The 24,919-nt window shown below is 42.9% G+C and overlaps 1 protein-coding gene across 1 annotated transcript in view; it reads right to left on the reverse strand.

The window, feature by feature from the left end:
* LOC142311924 (uncharacterized) overlaps positions 1–13,111 on the reverse strand; it is a 57,443-nt gene extending 44,332 nt beyond the window's left edge. The window contains exons 1-3 of the mRNA XM_075350787.1: positions 12,992–13,111; positions 12,815–12,912; positions 2,270–2,360 (exon numbers count right to left, since the gene is read on the reverse strand). Of these exons, the coding sequence (XP_075206902.1) occupies positions 2,270–2,360; positions 12,815–12,912; positions 12,992–13,076 (274 nt within the window). The 5' untranslated portion in view covers positions 13,077–13,111. The remainder of the gene's footprint in view (positions 1–2,269; positions 2,361–12,814; positions 12,913–12,991) is intronic.
* Positions 13,112–24,919: the final 11,808 nt, after the last annotated feature.

A 24,919-nucleotide genomic window follows, 5' to 3' on the forward strand; every position in this document is an offset into this window, starting at 1 on the left:
GCTATCTCTCTGATGGATTTTTTTCTTTTTTTTCAGCCTCAGGATGTTCTGCTTCACCTCAATTGAGAGCTCCTTAGACCGCATGTTGTCTGGTCACAGCAACAACTTCCAAATGCAAAACCACACACCTGTAATCAACCCCAGACCTTTTAACTACTTCATTGATTACAGGTTAACGAGGGAGATGCCTTCAGAGTTCATTGCAGCCCTTAGAGTCCCTTGTCCAATTACTTTTGGTCCCTTGAAAAAGAGGAGGCTATGCATTACAGAGCTATGATTCCTAAACCCTTTCTCTGATTTGGATGTGAAAACTCTCATATTGCAGCTGGGAGTGTGCACTTTCAGCCCATATTATATATATATATAATGGTATTTCTGAACATGTTTTTGTAAACAGCTAAAATAACAAAACTTGTGTCACTGTCCAAATATTTCTGGCCCTGACTGTATATGTCTAACTTTATGGGTAATTCTTTATTGGTCACCGGAGTTGATCGTGAAATGACTGGTACATTTTAGGAGTATTTAATTATTCTTGTATTGTGTGGTTTGTCATTTACAATTAACCTTTTTGTCATTCATGATGTTCTAGTGTGCACACTACTTATTAATGAGTGTGTGTTTGTGATTTGGAAAATTGTTAAAGAGAAACTAAGCTTTGTATTTCATAATTTAATTACTGAGGAGCCTGTGTCCGCTTCGTTCTGTAGTCAACACCTTGCCGATAGTGCTAGTTTATCTGCTTAGTTTGTGCAGATCTACAGATGGGAGTTTCTCTGTAGTTACCCTCCCCCATGCTCCAATAAACACTGTATACAAAACGGTGCGTGCCCACGATCAGTGTTAGCAGCATTTTGTACGCAGCATGCTGCAGCTGCGTCTAAAACGCTGCGTTGTACAGTACAAGCATAGTTGACGGGATTTCTAGTTATCCCGTGCCCCCTGTGCTTGTTTTTTCCGCAGCAAACACTGACCTGCGGTGCGGCTTTCCAGACCGCAGCATGTCTCCGTAGGGAAAACACAAGCAGGAGACTGTAGCGCCCCAAACCCTGATCGTGTGTAAGAGCAGCTGTGGTCTCCTGCATTCTCCTGCGGAGGAGACTCGCGGCCCCGCAGGTCAGGACCCGCTGCGTCCAGGATGCAGTGAGTCCTGATTGTGGGCGCATACACAAACACTTTACACTATCGACTAAAGATTTTTGGAGTTCAGAGCAGCTTGTGAAAAATCATGAACCAAGCAGATAAAGCAGCAAGTGTTCCCCAATTCCAGTCTTCAGGAGCCACCAACAGGTCATGTTTTCAGGAATTCCTTAGTATTATACAGGTGATAATTTAATGACCTGCAAAGGCGATGAGTCCAACACTAATGCAATGCTAAAGAAATCCTGGAAACATGCACTGTTGGGGGCTCCTGAGGACTGGAGTTGGGGCACACTGCTGTGAAAGGATGCTATTAAATTAATAGAGTATATTACAAAAAGCTTCCATTTCTATTCTTTATTGATAAAATCCTCTTATCTTACAATGCTTAATTCTTTACCCGTTTTTCCTCAATACATATTCCTTTTATTTTTGTGTATCCCCTTCTAAGCCATTAATTCTCAAAAATTTCTTTAGAAGTCCCTTTGTTAAATTTTGGATGCTAAGCGATATATAGGAAAACTATTTTAACTAATGGATTGGTTAAGCTAAGGCCTAAAGGAAAAATCAGAGATCAGCTTTGTATTTTTTTCTATTAGGAAATAAGCGCCATTTCAGCCATTGAAACCTTTCCGCTAAAATGTTTTAATAAAAATAGCATGCTTTTTGTTTATTCGTCAAACTTTTCTGTCCGTAAAACTGTGTGAACAAACTATAAAATTACAATTAAAGCTCTGTGACTGCTCCACATTCAGGCCCTGTGCACACGGTGCAGTTTTGGGTGCAGTTTTTTGCCCTAAACTGCATGCATTACCTTCCCCAGAAAAAGTCTATCAAAATTCAGAAAAGCTGTTCACACTTTGCTTCTTTTTTCCTTGCAGTTTTGGCTGCAGAAGAAATAAGCAGCATGTCAATTCTTTCTGCATTTGTGACCTGCATTTTTCATTTGAATATAGTGAGAAAATGCATGTGCAAAAACCACCCAAAACGCACCGAAACGCGGCAAAAAACACATGCGTTTTCTCACGCGTTTTTAGGACAAAGGTAAGTTTTTCTACTGGAGGGTGCGTTTTTCGCTGAAGAAACAAAACTTCAGCATTCGCGCATACTCTTAGTGTTTTCTACTCACCTGTGCGGTTATCTGTAGGAATCTCCTCTTTATTCCACTCATCACCCCTCACATATGTCTCTGTAGTATTAATATAGGTCAGATCTTTACCCTGAAACAAATATGGTAAAAGTCACAAACCGATAATGTAATAATTCAGAAAACAACAGATCAGAAATTAACATAACAACCATAAATGACATTACAGCAGTATCTATTAACTCCTTTTCAAAACTGGACCTCTTAGTAGGTCCAATGTCCAGACCCCATTTTCGGTGCGGGCTCAGGTTCTGAGCCTACATTGTTTCTGGCAGATAATGGCTGTGTTATTCCGCAGTCATTTGTCTATAACAGTTGAGTCTTGCCTGCTGCTGTTAACGGTTTACATGCTGCTGTAAATCACTGACAGTGGCATACAAAACACAGTAACTGCCCATCGCCCCTGCCCCGGGATCACGAGATGCCAATAGGTTGCCAAGTCAGCCAGGGGTTTGCTGAAGAACCTGGTGCCTGTCATGACAGTATTATTATTATTATTATTATTATTATTATTAAAACCAGGTTCACGTTCATAAGACACCATGGTTTTTACTATATGCCACAGTATTGCAGTGCAATATAAAAAAGAGAAGTTTAAATCACCAACCTTTTCCCCCTTTAAAATAAAGGAATGATAAACAATACAAATATGGGGCATCACTGTGTCCAGAAAAGTGTGATCTATGAAAATATTCAATTAACCCAATGGATAAATGCCCTAATGAAAAAAAAATAGTAAGACGCCAGCACTGCAGTGTTTTCTTTGTCACATCTCTTCATAAACAAGAAGGTAAAAATGTTTTATCTACCCCAAAATAGTATCAATAAAAACGACAATTCATGATGGAAAAAAAACAAGCCTGTACCCAGTTACATCTACCAGAGAATGACAATCTTATGTCTCTCCTAAAATGGAGACATAAACCATTTTTTATAATTACCATATTTTTCGGACTATAAGACGCACTTTCCCCCCCCCAAATGTTGGGGGAAAGTGGGGGTGTGTCTTATAGTCTGAATGTAGGGCTGCAGGGAATGAGGGTGCTGTGGTGGAGCGGGTCATCGGCGGCACGAGCAGGCTGTAGCAGCCTGCCGTGACAGTGTGGACCCGCTCATTTAATATGCACGCCCATCATCGCGCCCATCATCTCTCGGCACTGAAGCCAGCGTTGAGTGAGTGGGGTGATGGGCGGGGAATGCGCGCATATTAAACAGCCTACCCGCATGATCACCCCTGGCAACTACAGCCTGGAGTAATCATGTGCGGCTGTATTCTCTGCCCCCCGTGCATCATCATCAGTGCGGGGTGCAGTGAATTAGTACAACACACCGGCCACGATCCCTGCAGCACTGCAATGTCATCCTGTCTGTGCCGGCCGCGGCTGTGTGAGGAGACTAGCGGAGCGCACAGCGATGACGTCATCGCTGTGCGCATGTGTCCACACACAGCCGCCGCCGGCACAGACAGGAGGACATTGCGATGCTGCAGGGATCGTGGCCGGCTCCACACTCCAGCGCTGCTGCTGCTGACAGACGGAGGAGGAGCGATGCTGCAGGGAGTGAGGTAAGGTGAGTATGAACGTTTATTTTTTTTTTTATGTGCAGGATGCGGGCCGTATGCCAGGATGGGGTTATATAGCAGGATGGGGGTGTATAGCAGGATGAGGGCATATAGCAGGATTGGGGTATATTATGAGCAGGATGGGGGTATATCAGCAGGATGGGGGTATATCAGCAGGATGGGGGTATATCAGCAGCATGGGGCCATATGCCAGGATGGGTTTAATAGCAGGATTGGGCCATATGCCAGTATATAGCAGGATGCGGCCATATGGCAGGATGGGGTATATAGCAGGATGCGGCCATATGCCAGTATATAGCAGGATGCGGCCATATGCCAGGATGACAGTATATAGCAGGATGGGGGCTATACCAGGATGAGGGACATACTGTATATACAAGGCAGGAGGATCATTACCATGCTGGGGTACCTTAGTAGAGAATTTGGGGACATTACCCCCATAAGTGTCAGCAGCAGATCCTCGCCCCATAACAGTGTGTCATGACCTCATTTTTTGCTTAAAATTTTATTTTCCTATTTTCCTCCTCTAAAACCAGGGTGCGTCTTATGGTCCGGTGCATCTTATAATCCGAAAAATACGGTATGTTACGAATTTCTGATTTTTTTCATCAATTAACAAAAAAAAAAAAAAAAAAAGTATACAAGTTCAAGTTTGCTATAGCTGTAATGGTGAATTCATTCCAGCGTAATGGATGTAACGTGTGAACGACCCTTTTGATGTCTGAAAGCTGAATATCTTGTTTGCATGCAGTAGCTGAAACTTACAAAAGTATTGCTATATACAAGTGACCTATGGGTAATATTTATGTGGAAGGATATCAATTTCATCTTTTTAGAGTAACTAAAATATTTAATAATAAACACTGTGCAACCGATTAAACATGAAATGGAAGCATGATTTGTCTTACGTAATGAATGCACAAGTTCCTGTGAATCTAAATGGTAGTTATTTAAATAATTTTTTGGGTACATCCCCAAGTATGTGTCACTGCAGGGGAGACAGGCTATACCACTAGTATAGAACAACACACGGGAAGGGGGAAGGAATGAGTTATTGCTAGGGAAAGGGGGAAGTGGTGACCTCTGACTACAACTTGCAGCTCCCCCTCACTGCCCTCACCGACCCTATACAGGTTCTGCACAGGTCACCAAGCTGGAATACCTGGGGCCCTGTCTTACCCTCGCAAATGAGCCTTAAGTAAGGATGGAGGGTATGAGCTCCCAGTCAACACCACTAACACTAAAGGAAGACACAAGGGAACAATAGAGGGAAAATACAATTGCAATCACTAGAGCCCTGGTAGATCGTAAAAGACAAACACTTATCTGAGCTGCAGCCGCTACAGATGTCTGGAGCAACAGAAGACGACCTCTCCAGAGCTCAGCAAGGAACAAACTATAAACACCCAAACCACCCCAAAAGAGAGGTTAATAATGGAAGTCAGAGGCTGGCAACTAAGAGGAAAACTGACAGTTTCCCAGGGTCATAGAGTCTGCAGCTGCAGAAACAGGGAACTGTCAGATAACAACAAGTGCTGCTAATCTCTGGGATTTTCTAGCACTCACTGACACTGGATTTGTAAGCTGGCTGTGACAGCTAGATGACATCTGTGACAGTATGTCAACAAAAAAGTAGCTGTTTATGCAAAGCTGTATGTTCACTACATTAACAAAAAAACCCATATCCATGTAACGGACGTAACACAGTTAACGTAACTGATGTAACCTCTGTATATGTGAAGACCGTCAAATGTTCAGATGGGCAAGATTAATGAAAGATAAACGCATCTATTTTTACCAGGCACTGGCGGGTCGACCTTGCGGATGACATCTGTTCCAGCGTCCCACATTTCATCCTTTGTGTGAGGCAATATCCATCCATTTCTTCTCTTGGCATTTACTATTATTTCACCATGATCGGAAATGTCAGTTACAATGCTATAGTACTCCTGTGGATTGTAGCGAAAAACAACAAAGTCATCATCCTTCACAGAAGCAACTAAACTGATGCCTCTGCGGAACCTCCACACGTCTTCTTTTTTGTCTATGTTTTCTTGTTATCATTACCCCATTGATAGTATTCAATTATACAAAATGGATCAATGTCTTTCAAATATTGACTCAGAAATAGCTGCACATCTTGGCAAAGTTTGAACTCACCAAAGCAAGATGATGGCTCTCACAAATTGAAAGTGATATTAGTTCTCGGTGTGATGGAAGTCAGCCATACATGAAATTCCTTCCACAAGATATTGGACATTTTCGGAATATCGGCAGCAACAAACATTTTGGTCCTTGTAAGAACTAAGCTTTACATGGTCAGGTCGCAAGTTAGCAAATGTGGATTTCCCCATTTTCATATCTGGATGTTCTTGCTTGAAGAGGCTGTGTGCGTTTAGTACATTCATGTTCATGACCTTATTTTGGACAAGTGTGTGTTCTCCACCTTGAGAAATTTTGACATAGTGCCTCATCCTTGAACATTGGCTTGATATCAAGTCACTTTCGTAGAAGGATGACAGGAGTTGTTGCATATGTTGCACTTCTTCAGAGAATGGCTTTAGTGTACGTTGTATGAGACCAAACTTCGTGGCGAGTTTCTTCACCACAGCAACCTTCCTTCTGGGTGATTGTGGAAGAGCTCTTTTCGCCTTCTCAATTGCTTTCCCAAATGACTGTGGTGAAGAAAATGCATCTGATGACTTCGAATCAAGAGGACTTTCATTGAGTGGTGAGGTTTGTTTTTTTTCATTGTTCTCATTCGCTGCTTTGACTTTTGCGCCTCAGCTCTTTTTCTTGCAGGAGTCCAATTTGCTCGTCTGCGTTTATGGTCCTCTGAATTTTTCTTCGGTATTTGTGCTTTCTTTTCCTCGCTCATTCTAGCCCTGTATGCACACATCCGTTCCACAGTTGTCTTAGGAGATTTTTGCAGTTGATTAGTCTTCCATATGTAATTAAGCATCCATGTTAAAATTGATTAACATATAGTTATACCGTATTTACATACACTAGCATGGTAATATTACAGCGCGCACTGTCTCAGTAAAATACGGACTCTGTAACATTACATTTCTTGGATTCCGGCGCATTTTTTGAATCCCGCCCAGCAATGTTTGCACATGGGGCTCCCCTTCCTGAGAATACCAGCCTTCAGCCATGTGGCTTTATCTTGGCTGGTATCAAAATTGGGGGGTACCGTTTTCTTTTAATTATTTTTTTTACTGCACTACATAGACCCGCCCACCAGCGGCTGTAATTGGTTGCAGTGAGACAGCTGTCAGTCAGTATGGGGGCGCGTCTGAATGCAACCAATCATAGGCGCCGGTGGGTGGGGGAAGCAGTTAATACAAGATGGAATAATGAGCGGCCGGAATTTTCAAAAGCTGGAGAAGCCGCTGCAGTGTGAGTCGTGCAGCGCCGCGCCGGTGATCGGTCAGTGATCGGCGAGTATGTGAGGAGGGGGAGAGGGAGAGACTGACAGAGAGAGAGAGACCGACTGATAGGGAGACAGAGAGACCGACAGACAGACAGAAAGAGAGACCGAAATTGCAACCAAAACGCACAAAAGAAGTGACATGTTGCTTTTTAGAACGCAGCGTCTTGGCAGCAGCCGAGACGCTGCGTTCTAAAACGCAACGTGCGGATGGAATTTGCACAATCTTCATAGATTGTGCTGGGGGCGCAGGACGCATGTTTTACGCTGCGGTGCAGAACGCAGCGTAAAAGCATGATAACACGCAACGCACGCACATAGCCTAAGACTGTGCTTCTAAGATCTCAAACTTTGCTGTTGTAACCTTAAATAATTGAGAGAAATTGTAACTGATGTAAAAAAAGATAACACAATATACAGTATCAATATTGCCAAATTCGCTAACCCCAATTTTTTTGTGGATTAAAAGCACACTAAAGTTAAGAAGAGATGTTTACTTTGCACATTCATGTATTTCACTGCACTTCACTTGCATGTTTTGTACTGATGACACCTAAAAATAGAGCAAACTTCTACACTCCCCAGTAGCCATACGTGTGTCCACAAAGTCCAAGATGACTGTCTGGTCATGTGATTCGAGGTTGCCAACTGCACTTTTTTGAGAAGGTTCAATGTGTTAGTTAATAGAGATGAGTGGACCCGTGGAAATTCAGGTTCTGCTGGTTCAGCTGAACTTTTCAGTTTTGGACCTGGACTTGACCTGAACTTCATTTGAAGTCACTGATTGGCAGTTTGGATCGCCGCCCACATGCAGACAGCCATAGACAGAACACTTCAGAGAGAGGGTGGGCGAGGTTTTTCCATTTCTTCTTTTGCTGCACACTATATCTGATCATGCTGTTGTTACCCCCATTGCGAGTCGATCAAGCACTGCAAGTGGCTCACACTGGGCCTGAGCACTGTGCAAATGTGGCGCCCCTGTGGCTTCAGGCGCCATATTCATTCCTGGTAAGGAGGAAGTCATTCACCGGTGTAAACCATAATACATACAACACACAGTACAGGAGCTCTCCCACTGGGACTGAGCTAGGGTAGGAGTCCAGGAGCCAGGAGTCCTAGCTGCCCAGACATGGAGGTTAGTCCACATAGTGGCATTTCAAGTTAGATTTTTAGTCTTGCTGCCCAGGCATGGATGTTTTTAACCTAGATAGTGGCATTTTAGTTAGGGACCCGTAATATTGAGATTTACCTTGCCGTTTGGTTTCCGGGCTTACCTACATTGGCCAATTCATAAGCTAAAAATCTCATTTTTTCATATAGCAGTAATGCAGTACCAGAGTTCCCTTATACATTGATGGCATTTAGTGTGCGGCTGTATCCATTTTGTATTTGCTAGGTTTTTTTCAGCTGGCACCTATACACACTTGTAGGATGTGCAGGTCAGTCTTTTGAAATATTTGCAGTGAGCTAGGGTAGGAGCTGGGGGTGGTCATCACAAGACATGGGACCTCCGTTCCACTAGGACATCAACTCGGGAGGCGGGGCTCCACCAGGAGAAGTCAGGAGCAACATCACACATAGTCGAGTCGAGACCACAGTCAAAGCAACAGCAGACAAGAGGAGAGGAAGCGCAGGAAAAGACCCAGGGTCCGGAGCTGGAGTGCTCGTCCGGGTTCTTAGGAAGAAGGGGGGATTCCAGAGTTCGCGGGGAGTGCAGCAGGCACCTGTGACCCGTTCCACGGCCCAGGAGCTGGGGTGGAGGGAATATCAAGAGAAAAGACACACAGAAACCCACACCGGCCTTGACCTCCGAACTACCCGGGATAGTCTGAGGCCCATAACAACGAAGCCCTGTATTCCCAAAGGCGGTGATACTTCAGTGAGTAAAGAACTTTGACTGCAACTTCTGTGTCGTCCCATCAGTACCAGCGCTCTGACCATCGCGCCTCTGCGCCATAGGCGACTACTACTCCCGTCGTCCATGGGGCACAGCTCTGCCTGTGGAGAGCTGCACCAACTCTGCTGCGTCACACCATCTGCCCAAGCGAGCACCTTCCGCAGTGGCGGCACACAGATGGCCGCATACCACAGGTGGTGTCACGAATAATCATTACATCCACTCCATCCATCATTTTTTATTGACACTGCCGGGGTCACAGACCCCGGACCAGGCCGCTGTGACATCCCAAACCGACACCGGCCTGGTGACGAGTAACACCCAAGACCCCGTGGGCGCGTCACATACCCAAGCACAGCGATACTCGCATGAGTGGTTTGCATTTGTAAAGGAACTCTGAACCCGAACTTTGTTTTCTCGGGAAAGTCTGAGTTCGTACCGAACTTCGGGTTCGCTCATCTCTATTAGTAATAAGAGTAACTTAAAATTTCTCAAAAACATGATAAATAATTTTTTGGCGTCAAGTTCCCTGTGTTGGCATTTAGAGATGCAACTTACAACAAAAAAATCAAGCCCTTTTACAGAAAAATCGATGGAAAAATAAAAAAGTTATGGCTCTTAGAATAAGTAGAAGAAGAAATGAAAGCACAAAAACGGAACGTTATCCTGTTGGGAAGGGAAGAAATATCCAACCTGTTGGCCGCTTGCTCCATTCAGCAGTTTCCATACCAGAAATTATGAGAAAACCTACACAACATTTAGGAGTCAACTAATCAAACAGATTACGAACAAAATCCGGTGTCAAACTGTGTGAAATGTTTCCTTATTTGATGCAACTCCTAGTAACACAAACATTTTTAACTTTTAGTGTTTTTATATCACCCCCGCCAACTTTGTGAAACCAACTCATCATTATTAATCCACACAAGTAGCATGAATAACAGAAATGTAGATCAGTTTGTGCCTGGAGTACATTTCTGATCCAAATTTATTAACCCCTTCACCCTGGGCATTTTGCGTTTTTCCGTTTTTGTTTTTTCTGCTCTGTCTTCCGAGAGCTGTAACTTTTTTTTATTTTTCCGTCAATCTTACCATATCAGGGCTTGTTTTTTGCGGGCCGAGTTGTAGTTTTAAATGAAACCATAAGTTTTACCATATAGTGTACCAGAAAACAGCAAAAACATTTCAAGTGTAGAAAAATAGCGTGTGATCTCAATAGTTTTTTGGATATTTTATTCACGGTGTTCACTACATGGTAAAACTGATGTGTGGGTGTGATGCCTGAAGTCGGTGCGAGTTTGGAGACAACAAACATAAATAGGTTTACTTGTATCTAAGGGGTTAAAAAAAATTCACAAGTTTGTCTAAAAAAATGGCACATTTTGCGCTATTTTCCGAAACCCGTAGCATTCTCATTTTTTGATATCTATGGCTCAGTGATTACTTATTTTTTGCATCTCGAGCTGATGCTTTTAACTGTACCATTTTTGCGCAGATGCTACGTTTTGATCACCAGTTATTGCATTTTGCGCAAAATTTGCAACGACCAAAAAATGTAATTTTGTCGTTTGGATTTTTTTTTTATGCTACGCCATTTACTGATCAGATTAATTGATTTTATATTTTGATAGATCGGGCATTTCTGGATGTGGCAATACCAAATGCGTCTATATTTTTTTATTTTTTTAACCCTTTAATTTTCAATGGGGTGAAAAGGGGTGATTTGAACTTTTAGGTTTTTTTTTTATTTTTTAAAACTTTTTTTTATTTTTTTTTTTTATTTTACTAGTCCCCCTAGGGGACTATAGGGATCAGCAGTCTGATCACTCTTCCATATCTCCAGATCACAGCTGCAGAGTTGAGATCTGCAGATACGCTGCTTTTCTCTCAATGCCGGTACTATTCCGGCATTAAGAGAAAGTGCCTCATGTTAGCTACAGGAGTCATCACATGACCCTGTGCCACCATGGCAACCATTAGAAGTCATGTGACGACGCGCCAACGTAAGTTACCCTAATGACGGCGCGCATATACATTTCGCTGCCAGATTTTGGCAGCGAGATGTAAGGGGTTAATAGTCGCGGGTGGAAGGCGATTCCACTTGCGACTAGCAGGCACGCATGTCAGCTGTTGAAATCAGCAGATATGTGCGCGGATCGTCGTGGCCTACCCACGGCAGGCCACGGGTATTAACCTCACATGATCCACATGTACGTCATGGGTCGTGAAGGGGTTAAAAGGAAAATGCCTCTGAGTGAATTTGGTGTATCTTTCTCTAACGCATTTTTCATAAAGTGTGTTGGAAAAAACAAGTCTTGATGAATAGGCCCCCAATTAAGATCAGCTTGAATCCTGCCATATACACAAGTATAGAACATACACTGAATGGTCACTTTGTTAGAAACACTTATAAAGTTGCACCTGCTTTGTTATGTCAGCAACCAATCAGCAGCCCCTTCACTTACCCCTCCCGGCATCCAGAGGGTGCGAGAGAGCAGCCGCAGCTCTGACTTCTTCTGGATGTCAGTTACATCTAAAAGGGGAAAAAGTGACGCGGCTGCTGATTGGTTACAGGTATCAAATGACATAATGTCACGTGAGCTTCGGGAAAGACATTGCTGACCCCAGAGGTGAGTATAGCTGCAATTATTTTACTTGGGGGAAACATAGTGATTGAGAAGAGGTTCTCTTAATAGTGGACAACCCATTTAAGTAAGCGTTATTGTGTAAAAGTTCAACCACAAGCATCAGAGAGCCCAGGGTAAGCCGATGAAACATTCCCCAAACCATTAGTTGACCTCCACCAGCCAGACAAAAAGAGTAAAATCGATACATGGTGTAGAGACCAAATTCTGGCCCTCTCATCATCATGATGCCACAGAAATCTAGATTCATCCATCCAGGCAATGTTACCCACTGGTCATTGATCCAATTGTTCCGCTATTTCACCACTGGAGTCGCCTTTCTCTTAGACAGCAATGACACACAAACTAGTCATCAGCTGTTATAGCCCATCTACGCTAAGGAATAGGAGCTGTGTCTTTGGATGCCTTTATTGGTCACCAGAGTATTCAACTGCGATCACTGTAGATCCACATTTCCTCAGAGTGATTCTTTATCTCCTCCTTTTACCTCTTCCATAAGTCAGTTATTTACATCTACAGGGTCCTCCTTCAGTGGTTGTTTTTTCTCGATCACAATATACTCTTGATGCTATTGCACAAACATCCCCCAAAGCTTAAGTTTCCAAATACTGGCCCTAGCATATCTAGCACTCATGATGCTATCTTGTTTGAAGTCTCTCACATTGCTTATTTCTTCAATTCTAATGTGGATTCACAAAGAAACTAATCCACTAAGTAGTGATCATTTGATGTATGCTGCTTTCTGGGATCACAGATTCAATTTCCATGCAGAAAAGCTCCAATTAGAAAAGGCCAATGAATTGTCCGTTCAGTGTATAATAGTGGCGGATAAAACATCTGTAAAGCGCTGTGGAATTAATAGCACTATACAAGTGAGTAAAATAAATAAATAAATCAAGACTGAACACAAGACCTTCACAGCCGTCTACACATCATAGGGAAAATTTCATGACACCTTCTCTTCATCTACCTGAAGATCCTGAGGAACATCGAGATTTTCACGTTTACAGTCCTGTGGAAGAAGAGGACGGGGACATCTCTCTGGTGTTGTCCTCTCACTGGATAGAACTGGAGGAAACACATACAGGGACTGAATTCATTCTTTACATACAGATAATTATAGGCTGTGGGTATTTAGTCCTATTACCTGGTGATGTGAGGTTCTGGGGAACCTCCATCATGACGTCCTTGTACAGATCTCTGTGTCCTTCTAAATACTCCCACTCCTCCATGGAGAAATAGACGGTGACATCCTGACACCTTATAGGTACCTGACACATACAATGATACCGTCATCCCCCGATCCCTTCATAGCGTTACTGTATAATGTCCCAGCATTCCCAGCAGTGTCACCTCTCCAGTCAGCAGCTCAATCATCTTGTAGGTGAGTTCTAGGATCTTCTGCTCATTGATGTCCTCATGTATCAGGGAGTGAGGTGGAGGCCCCGGGATTGGACTCAGGGGTCTTCCCCATCCCTCAGACACAGGGGCCTGACAGCGCTCACTAGAGGTCTTCTTCACTACTGTGTAATCCTGGTTATGGAGAGACACATTAATAAATCTCACTACAGACATTTCCAGAGTCCTCACCTCTCCAGTTCTGTCCGTTATTCCCATAGATAAGAATGATGTAATGTGACGTCATCAGAATCTCTCACCTCTCCAGTAAGCCGGAAGAGGATCTCTAGGGTGAGGTGTAATATCCTCTCCGCCATCTTGTCCCTGTCCCTATCCATCCTTGATGGGTCAATCAGGAATATTATCTTATACAGAAGATTTCCACTGCGAGGATCCGATATTGTAGGGACCTGAATGAAAAGAAGATGACGATGTAATATCATAATAATCCCATGTTAAAGTACTAGGGATGAGGGCATCTGTTTTTTCGAACTAAGCCAGGGAAAGAAAATACTAGGCCATCTGACCACAAACTTCACAGCTTCCAAATTGTTCAGGTGTAAGGCCAGCAGACTAGAATCTTAAACTCATGTCCTCACCAGTTATGAGAATGACAATGTGATAATATATAAAATACCCATGACTCACCTTGCAGCACATCTGATAAAGCAATCCCTGAAAGTCCTTATGAGAACCCGCTGCAGCCAATCACTGGCCTAAGTAGGGAATAGGGCACATGGCCACTGATTGGTTGCAGAACCAGTGAGGACTATTGGGTAGTGTGACGCCCTGGACCACCCAGGTAGTCACAGATAGAGCCCCGCACAACACCAGTCCCCTAGCAAGGTGTGAGCAGCCAACCATTTAAACCCTAGTCACCTCCCTCAGGGCTGGATGGACACACCAGGGGGCGGAGCCATGTGGTTGGCCACCACACCGAGGAGTTCAGAGAGCCTGAGGCAGGAAAACACAGCAGTTTGACAAGTAGTTCAGTGGAGTTGAGTTTGAGAGTGGAGTGGAGGAGGCCAGGCCGTGTGACAGGCCTGTGACAGACTGACAGGTGCCAGGGTTGGAGCCCGGGCACCTTTGGCTAGGAGGCATATGGAGGTCTCTGTCTGCAGGATCCGGGAACACGGCTCGGTGAAACCATGGTGGACCGGGACAGGGTAGTGGCCCGCCAGTACCGACCCGGGGAACCGACTGGAAACCGGAACAGAAGAGGGGGTACTCAGACCCTGAAACGAGGTCTATAAACTACTGGACAGTTAATTAACTGATTGCGGTCTGGACTTTAGGTCCTTTCCCACCCAAAGTCCCTCATAGAAGACAACAGCCCAACAAGGGGGATAAGCAGCCACCGCCACGGCTCAGAGATCCCACGGGCCAGCGTTTGCAGGCAAACGGGCTTTTCCGACATCCACAAGCCGGGGAGCGGACTCCTGACGCTGCAAGCGCAGGTAGTTCAACATCTCAAACAGGTGCAGGAGAAAGGCAGAGACCACCAACCGGGTGGGGGAACCCGACTGCAGCCGGCTGCGGGCACCAACCACCATCACCTTGGTTTACCAGAGACTCGAGTGTTTCATTCTAATAGTGAGTACACCAGTGCCCTCCGGCCGCCCATCTCCCTGCACCGCCAAAGCATCCCCAACGGGTCCCGGGGCCACCATCCCTGCCCACGGAGGGGTTAACAACTTGCTGCATACCATCTCCCCCGGGTGCCCCGTAACTGCAGCGGTGGTGTCCACCTTCACCACATCCCATGGGTGGCGTCACGAACTTAAAAGACGGCTCCGGCTGTACACCTACGTCCCCAAACCGTCAACCCCTTTTTGGTCGGAGTGACCGCAGGACCCCCGGGTTCGGAGACCCTCGAGCCACCCACTGAAGGTCTGGACCCGAGCGGCTCGGTTGCAGCCGAGCACGGGGCGGCACAGTAGCAGAAGGGATCCTTCTCTTCTGTAGCAAAATACATGCTATATATTAAAAATGTTATATGAAAATGCAAGTTGTTACAGTTTCTGTCCTGTTAGAATATTTACTAATTAAATCTAAAAGAAAGTGGCCACTGATTGGCTGCAACCTTTATGATATCATCAAAAAGAATGACTGCTGTGATGGAATAATAATGAGTTACAGCCAATCAGCACCCGCTGACTGACTGCAGTAGTCATGTATCACACCAATGCCATGTTATCTACCAGAAACAGCAGCGTTGAGATCACTGGAATGTCTTCGCTGCATGAAATGCATATAGACTATCTTTAATTAAAACTGATTATTCCACTTTATATTGTACTTCATTGATATGGGGCTAATTTCCATACAGGGAAGCTACAATAATGAAAATCAGGGGTCGCTAATAAATTGACCATTCAGTGTATAATACAGGTGGATAAAACAAGACTGAACACAAAACCTTCACAGCCGTCTACACATCATAGGGAGATTTCATGACTCCTTCTCTCCATCTACCTGATGATCCAGAGGAACATCTGCAGTTTCTTGTTTACAGTCCTGTGGAAGAAGAGGACGGGGACATCTCTCTGGTGTTGTCCTCTCACTGGATAGAACTGGAGGAAACACATACAGGGACTGAATTTATTTCTTACATACAGATAATTATAGGCCGTGTGTATTTAGTCCTGTCTATTTACCTGGTGATGTGAGGGGCTGGGGAACCTCGATCATGACGTCCTTGTACAGATCTTTGTGTCCTTCTAAATACTCCCACTCCTCCATGGAGAAATAGACGGTGACATCCTGACACCTCATAGGAACCTGACACATACAATGATACCGTCATCCCCCGATCCCTTCATAGCGTTACTGTATAATGTCCCAGCATTCCCAGCAGTGTCACCTCTCCAGTCAGCAGCTCAATCATCTTGTAGGTGAGTTCTAGGATCTTCTGCTCATTGATGTCCTCATGTATCAGGGGGTGAGGTGGAGGCCCCGGGATTGGGTTCAGGGGTCTTCCCCATCCCACAGACACAGGGGACTGACAGCGGTCACTAGAGGTCTTCTTCACTACTGTGTAATCCTGGTTATGGAGAGACACATTAATAAACCTCACTACAGACATTTCCAGAGTCCTCACCTCTCCAGTTCTGTCCATCTGTTATTCCCATAGATAAGAATGATGTAATGTGACGTCATCAGAATCTCTCACCTCTCCAGTAAGCCGGAAGAGGATCTCTAGGGTGAGGTGTAATATCCTCTCCGCCATCTTGTCCCTGTCCCTATCCATCCTTAAAGGGTCAATCGGGAAATTTCTTTTATATTGAAGATCTGAGAGGATCCGATATTGTAGGGATCTGAATGAAAAAAAGACGAGCTGATGTAACATCATAAGGAATGTCATGTACTCATGTAAAAATACTAGTGATGAGCAGATTTGTTCTATCTTATTTGTAGTCTCTGTGGACCCAAGATGTGACACTAGTCACTACTCCCGGACAAGCCATGAGGTAGTGTAGTCAAACGTTCTGATATCAGATACTAGGAAAGCACATCGTAGTCAGGTCACAGGCCAGGGTCATAATACCAGGAGGACAGAGGATCAAAGCAAAGAGGCAAGGCAAACGGAGGGTCAGAGGAGGTCCAAGGTTTGTCAGGAATAGATCAAAACACAGAGCACAGATAAACAAGGCCAACATGCCCTGATGAGCAAATGCTATGACTGACCGTGATCTGTGGCTGGCTGCTCAGCTAAGTAGCTGGACAATCATTCAGAACAAAAAACACCTGAAGAAGCCGAGCACCTCTCAATCTTAGATTGGATGACTGAGCTGTCGGTGATCAAACTGACAGCTTTGCATGCCCCAAATTCCAAAGGGCAGCAAAATTGACACTCACTGCGTCCAAGACACATTAAAACAGAAGAATCGTGACATAAAAAGCATAATAAATATATGTAAAAGGAAAAAAGAAAAAACCTATCCTTTTCCGGCCCTCGCCTGGCCCACTATACAGCCGAGGGACCCATGCGGCGCATTCTTTTTTTTTTTAATTATTATTTTGAGCTCATTGTTCTCCTCAGATAACGTAACCATCTTTCTATATTATGCCAATTATTATGGTAATACTCTTTACTCCACGACTGTCTGTCATATATTTTTTATCTCAGTAGATGTTGGTACACATTATCAGTGAAGAGTAGAGTAATAACAGGATTTGTCAGGGATACCCAACGTTGAGTGGCGGCGCCACTTCACTAGGGCATTATACCCATCAATGCTATTTAGAGCGATTGTCAGGGTCTACCAGGGCCAGCTCCCCTCCATCCTCGACACAATAGTACTTACGGTATATTTATATGCTTTTTCATTGTATCCCGTACTTTAACTTCCGTACAGTTTATACAAATGTACCGTAATTCTGTTTGTTGGTCATCTGACTTTTTAATCTATGTTTTATAGGGGTTTCTCTATACTACAAAGATCCATTCACTCCCACCATACAACAAGAGATGCTCTCACAAATCACTTAACCATCTGCTCAGGCTCTCTATTCTCCTTTTAGTTACAGGAGATATCTTCCCTAACCCAGGCCCTTTTTGTAATAGAAAGTTTAACGCCTTCCCTTCCACATTCAAAAACCCCACAAATTTAATTGATATTCTTTGAATACTTTGTCTCCTTAAACTGTGCCCTCTGGAACCCACAATCAGCATGTAACAAACTCTCCTACATCCATAACCTTTTTCTTTCACTTTTAACCTTCTAGCTCTGAGACCTGAATCCAGCAGTGTGACATCGCCTCCACTGCTGTGCTCTCTTATATGCTGGCCTACAATTTTCATATGATGCCAGACCTGAGAACAGACCAGGTGGAGGTGTTGGTCTGCTTCTGTGGCGCCCCTGAGGCTTAAGTCGCCACAGGGATACTGCATCTCAGCCGAGGTGTGGTGTTCCATTTCGGGTATGGAGGAGGTCAATCACCGGTATTCACACAATACACACCACACTAACTTTAGCAGCTCTGCCACCGGGACTGGTTTAGGGTAGGATGCAGGGGGTGGCCATCGGGAGGTATGGGACCTCCTGTCCACTAGCTCAGCTAAGCTGGGGGTGGAGTGGAGCTGGGGAACAGCCGGTGACAGAAAGGTAGTCAAAACGTCAAGGACCAGCAGACAGACAGGATGGAAGAGGAGACGGAGGAATCCAACTGACCCGTGGTCTGGAGCTGAGGCAGCTCAACCCGGGTATAAGGCAGAAGGGGATCGTAGGGCTCGCGGGGAGTGCATCAGGCATCAGTGACCCGTTTCACTAGCAAACTATTGGGTGGCGGGACCATTAGCAGGAGGAACACACAGAACGGTGCACCGACCTTGACCTCCTACGGCTATGTGCGCACGCTGCTTTTTTTGTGCGTTTTTTGTTGCAAAAAACACACAAAAACGCACCCGTGGCAAAAAAAAATAGCATAAAAAACGCATGCGTTTTTACCGCGTTTTTGGCTGCGTTTTGCTGCGGTATTTTTCAGGGAACAATGCCATTAAAGATTGGTGAAGAAAAAAAAAAAAAAGATCTGATGTAATTTCCTTCTTCAATCTGTTCTTCATTCTCCACTAGTGTATGCAGGAGAGCAAGCAGCAGCTGCAGAACTACAAGGCTCAGCATGCTCCATCCAGGACTGTATGCCGGAGGGAGAGGCAAGGTGAGTAGAACTACAAGGCTCAGCATACACCATCCACTAGTGTATGCAGGAGAGCAGACAGCAGCTGCAGAACTTCAAGGCTCAGCATCCTCCATCCAGGACTGTATGCAGGAGTTTTTTGCCCAAAAAAAAAAAAAAAATTGACGTGGGCTTCGCCATATTTTTGTAGGCTAGCCAGGTACAGCAGGCAGGTACCGGCTTCCCCCAACCCCCAGTTGCCTATTTGTACCCGAACTGAATAGGATAACTGAAGTGAGCACTAATATATATATTATGAGTGCCAGCCAAAAATTACATACTATATACGGATAAGGCTGCACATCAAACTTAGATAATAGTATAATGCCTCAAGCATATGGACAAATATTGGAATATACAATGAAAAATGCTACTTGCTAATTTGAACATGTGAATAATGAATTGCATACCTGCCATGAATATTAGGAAAAAGGAGATATTTAGCAATCGCATTGATCAATGTAACTGAGCCCCAAGGCCTCGTCAAGGCATATCTCTATATTGGGGTCCCTAGCTCTGTGACCCTAACTGTGTGTCATCTCATTGCAATTAAAAACTGCTATGGGTGGAGAGGGGTAACTAAGGACTTTCTTATATAGGAGATGGAAAAAACATGGCCGAAAGGGGCGGAGCTGTGTTCACATTCAGAAAAAAACTACATATAACTGAATAGGATAACTGAAGTGAGCACTAATATATATTATGAGTGCCAGCCAAAAATTACATACTATATACGGATAAGGCTGCACATCAAACTTAGATAATAGTATAATGCCTCAAGCATATGGACAAATATTGGAATATACAATGAAAAATGCTACTTGCTAATTTGAACATGTGAATAATGAATTGCATACCTGCCATGAATATTAGGAAAAAGGAGATATTTAGCAATCGCATTGATCAATGTAACTGAGCCCCAAGGCCTCGTCAAGGCATATCTCTATATTGGGGTCCCTAGCTCTGTGACCCTAACTGTGTGTCATCTCATTGCAATTAAAAACTGCTATGGGTGGAGAGGGGTAACTAAGGACTTTCTTATATAGGAGATGGAAAAAACATGGCCGAAAGGGGCGGAGCTGTGTTCACATTCAGAAAAAAACTACATATAACTGAATAGGATAACTGAAGTGAGCACTAATATATATATTATGAGTGCCAGCCAAAAATTACATACTATATACGGTAATTTTTAACAGAGCTAGGGACCCCAATATAGAGATATGCCTTGACGAGGCCTTGGGGCTCAGTTACATTGATCAATGCGATTGCTAAATATCTCCTTTTTCCTAATATTCATGGCAGGTATGCAATTCATTATTCACATGTTCAAATTAGCAAGTAGCATTTTTCATTGTATATTCCAATATTTGTCCATATGCTTGAGGCATTATACTATTATCTAAGTTTGATGTGCAGCCTTATCCGTATATAGTATGTAATTTTTGGCTGGCACTCATAATATATATATTAGTGCTCACTTCAGTTATCCTATTCAGTTATATGTAGTTTTTTTCTGAATGTGAACACAGCTCCGCCCCTTTCGGCCATGTTTTTTCCATCTCCTATATAAGAAAGTCCTTAGTTACCCCTCTCCACCCATAGCAGTTTTTAATTGCAATGAGATGACACACAGTTAGGGTCACAGAGCTAGGGACCCCAATATAGAGATATGCCTTGACGAGGCCTTGGGGCTCAGTTACATTGATCAATGCGATTGCTAAATATCTCCTTTTTCCTAATATTCATGGCAGGTATGCAATTCATTATTCACATGTTCAAATTAGCAAGTAGCATTTTTCATTGTATATTCCAATATTTGTCCATATGCTTGAGGCATTATACTATTATCTAAGTTTGATGTGCAGCCTTATCCGTATATAGTATGTAATTTTTGGCTGGCACTCATAATATATATATTAGTGCTCACTTCAGTTATCCTATTCAGTTATATGTAGTTTTTTTCTGAATGTGAACACAGCTCCGCCCCTTTCGGCCATGTTTTTTCCATCTCCTATATAAGAAAGTCCTTAGTTACCCCTCTCCACCCATAGCAGTTTTTAATTGCAATGAGATGACACACAGTTAGGGTCACAGAGCTAGGGACCCCAATATAGAGATATGCCTTGACGAGGCCTTGGGGCTCAGTTACATTGATCAATGCGATTGCTAAATATCTCCTTTTTCCTAATATTCATGGCAGGTATGCAATTCATTATTCACATGTTCAAATTAGCAAGTAGCATTTTTCATTGTATATTCCAATATTTGTCCATATGCTTGAGGCATTATACTATTATCTAAGTTTGATGTGCAGCCTTATCCGTATATAGTATGTAATTTTTGGCTGGCACTCATAATATATATATTAGTGCTCACTTCAGTTATCCTATTCAGTTATATGTAGTTTTTTTCTGAATGTGAACACAGCTCCGCCCCTTTCGGCCATGTTTTTTCCATCTCCTATATAAGAAAGTCCTTAGTTACCCCTCTCCACCCATAGCAGTTTTTAATTGCAATGAGATGACACACAGTTAGGGTCACAGAGCTAGGGACCCCAATATAGAGATATGCCTTGACGAGGCCTTGGGGCTCAGTTACATTGATCAATGCGATTGCTAAATATCTCCTTTTTCCTAATATTCATGGCAGGTATGCAATTCATTATTCACATGTTCAAATTAGCAAGTAGCATTTTTCATTGTATATTCCAATATTTGTCCATATGCTTGAGGCATTATACTATTATCTAAGTTTGATGTGCAGCCTTATCCGTATATAGTATGTAATTTTTGGCTGGCACTCATAATATATATATTAGTGCTCACTTCAGTTATCCTATTCAGTTATATGTAGTTTTTTTCTGAATGTGAACACAGCTCCGCCCCTTTCGGCCATGTTTTTTCCATCTCCTATATAAGAAAGTCCTTAGTTACCCCTCTCCACCCATAGCAGTTTTTAATTGCAATGAGATGACACACAGTTAGGGTCACAGAGCTAGGGACCCCAATATAGAGATATGCCTTGACGAGGCCTTGGGGCTCAGTTACATTGATCAATGCGATTGCTAAATATCTCCTTTTTTCTAATATTCATGGCAGGTATGCAATTCATTATTCACATGTTCAAATTAGCAAGTAGCATTTTTCATTGTATATTCCAATATTTGTCCATATGCTTGAGGCATTATACTATTATCTAAGTTTGATGTGCAGCCTTATCCGTATATAGTATGTAATTTTTGGCTGGCACTCATAATATATATATTAGTGCTCACTTCAGTTATCCTATTCAGTTATATGTAGTTTTTTTCTGAATGTGAACACAGCTCCGCCCCTTTCGGCCATGTTTTTTCCATCTCCTATATAAGAAAGTCCTTAGTTACCCCTCTCCACCCATAGCAGTTTTTAATTGCAATGAGATGACACACAGTTAGGGTCACAGAGCTAGGGACCCCAATATAGAGATATGCCTTGACGAGGCCTTGGGGCTCAGTTACATTGATCAATGCGATTGCTAAATATCTCCTTTTTCCTAATATTCATGGCAGGTATGCAATTCATTATTCACATGTTCAAATTAGCAAGTAGCATTTTTCATTGTATATTCCAATATTTGTCCATATGCTTGAGGCATTATACTATTATCTAAGTTTGATGTGCAGCCTTATCCGTATATAGTATGTAATTTTTGGCTGGCACTCATAATATATATATTAGTGCTCACTTCAGTTATCCTATTCAGTTATATGTAGTTTTTTTCTGAATGTGAACACAGCTCCGCCCCTTTCGGCCATGTTTTTTCCATCTCCTATATAAGAAAGTCCTTAGTTACCCCTCTCCACCCATAGCAGTTTTTAATTGCAATGAGATGACACACAGTTAGGGTCACAGAGCTAGGGACCCCAATATAGAGATATGCCTTGACGAGGCCTTGGGGCTCAGTTACATTGATCAATGCGATTGCTAAATATCTCCTTTTTCCTAATATCCATGGCAGGTATGCAATTCATTATTCACATGTTCAAATTAGCAAGTAGCATTTTTCATTGTATATTCCAATATTTGTCCATATGCTTGAGGCATTATACTATTATCTAAGTTTGATGTGCAGCCTTATCCGTATATAGTATGTAATTTTTGGCTGGCACTCATAATATATATATTAGTGCTCACTTCAGTTATCCTATTCAGTTATATGTAGTTTTTTTCTGAATGTGAACACAGCTCCGCCCCTTTCGGCCATGTTTTTTCCATCTCCTATATAAGAAAGTCCTTAGTTACCCCTCTCCACCCATAGCAGTTTTTAATTGCAATGAGATGACACACAGTTAGGGTCACAGAGCTAGGGACCCCAATATAGAGATATGCCTTGACGAGGCCTTGGGGCTCAGTTACATTGATCAATGCGATTGCTAAATATCTCCTTTTTCCTAATATTCATGGCAGGTATGCAATTCATTATTCACATGTTCAAATTAGCAAGTAGCATTTTTCATTGTATATTCCAATATTTGTCCATATGCTTGAGGCATTATACTATTATCTAAGTTTGATGTGCAGCCTTATCCGTATATAGTATGTAATTTTTGGCTGGCACTCATAATATATATATTAGTGCTCACTTCAGTTATCCTATTCAGTTATATGTAGTTTTTTTCTGAATGTGAACACAGCTCCGCCCCTTTCGGCCATGTTTTTTCCATCTCCTATATAAGAAAGTCCTTAGTTACCCCTCTCCACCCATAGCAGTTTTTAATTGCAATGAGATGACACACAGTTAGGGTCACAGAGCTAGGGACCCCAATATAGAGATATGCCTTGACGAGGCCTTGGGGCTCAGTTACATTGATCAATGCGATTTCTAAATATCTCCTTTTTCCTAATATTCATGGCAGGTATGCAATTCATTATTCACATGTTCAAATTAGCAAGTAGCATTTTTCATTGTATATTCCAATATTTGTCCATATGCTTGAGGCATTATACTATTATCTAAGTTTGATGTGCAGCCTTATCCGTATATAGTATGTAATTTTTGGCTGGCACTCATAATATATATATTAGTGCTCACTTCAGTTATCCTATTCAGTTATATGTAGTTTTTTTCTGAATGTGAACACAGCTCCGCCCCTTTCGGCCATGTTTTTTCCATCTCCTATATAAGAAAGTCCTTAGTTACCCCTCTCCACCCATAGCAGTTTTTAATTGCAATGAGATGACACACAGTTAGGGTCACAGAGCTAGGGACCCCAATATAGAGATATGCCTTGACGAGGCCTTGGGGCTCAGTTACATTGATCAATGCGATTGCTAAATATCTCCTTTTTCCTAATATTCATGGCAGGTATGCAATTCATTATTCACATGTTCAAATTAGCAAGTAGCATTTTTCATTGTATATTCCAATATTTGTCCATATGCTTGAGGCATTATACTATTATCTAAGTTTGATGTGCAGCCTTATCCGTATATAGCCTATTTGTACCCGGCTGTGAACCAAAAATATAGGGAAGCCTTTTTTTTTTTTTTTTTAATTATTTCATGAATTTCATGAAATACTTAAAATAAAAATAAAAAAAATGCTGTGGGCTTCGCCCAATTTTTGTGTCCATTTCATAGAAGCGCCATCATCTGGTGCTGTATCCAACTCTTTCAGATGCCCTGGTGCCGGGTGGCTCGCTGGGTAATAATGGGGTTAGGACTAGCTGTGTATTATCAGCTGGCTCTAAGCCTGAAGTTCATGGTGTCACGCCAATATTAGACATGGTCACCATGAATTTCTAGTAAAGATAAAAAAAACACAACACAGAAAAATATTTTTATTACAAATAAAACACAACACAATTAGTGACTCCATCTTTATTGAACTAAAGAACCCCCCCCCCCTCCGCAGTAATCCTGGGTCAAGGGTCCTGCGCCGTCCTATCCGGATCCAATATCATCTGATCGGTTTGCTGGAAGGCAAACCGATCAGATGATATGTCAGGTTCAAGGAT

The sequence above is a fragment of the Anomaloglossus baeobatrachus genome, chromosome 5 (assembly GCF_048569485.1).
Source record: "Anomaloglossus baeobatrachus isolate aAnoBae1 chromosome 5, aAnoBae1.hap1, whole genome shotgun sequence".
NCBI classification, from domain to species: domain Eukaryota; kingdom Metazoa; phylum Chordata; class Amphibia; order Anura; family Aromobatidae; genus Anomaloglossus; species Anomaloglossus baeobatrachus.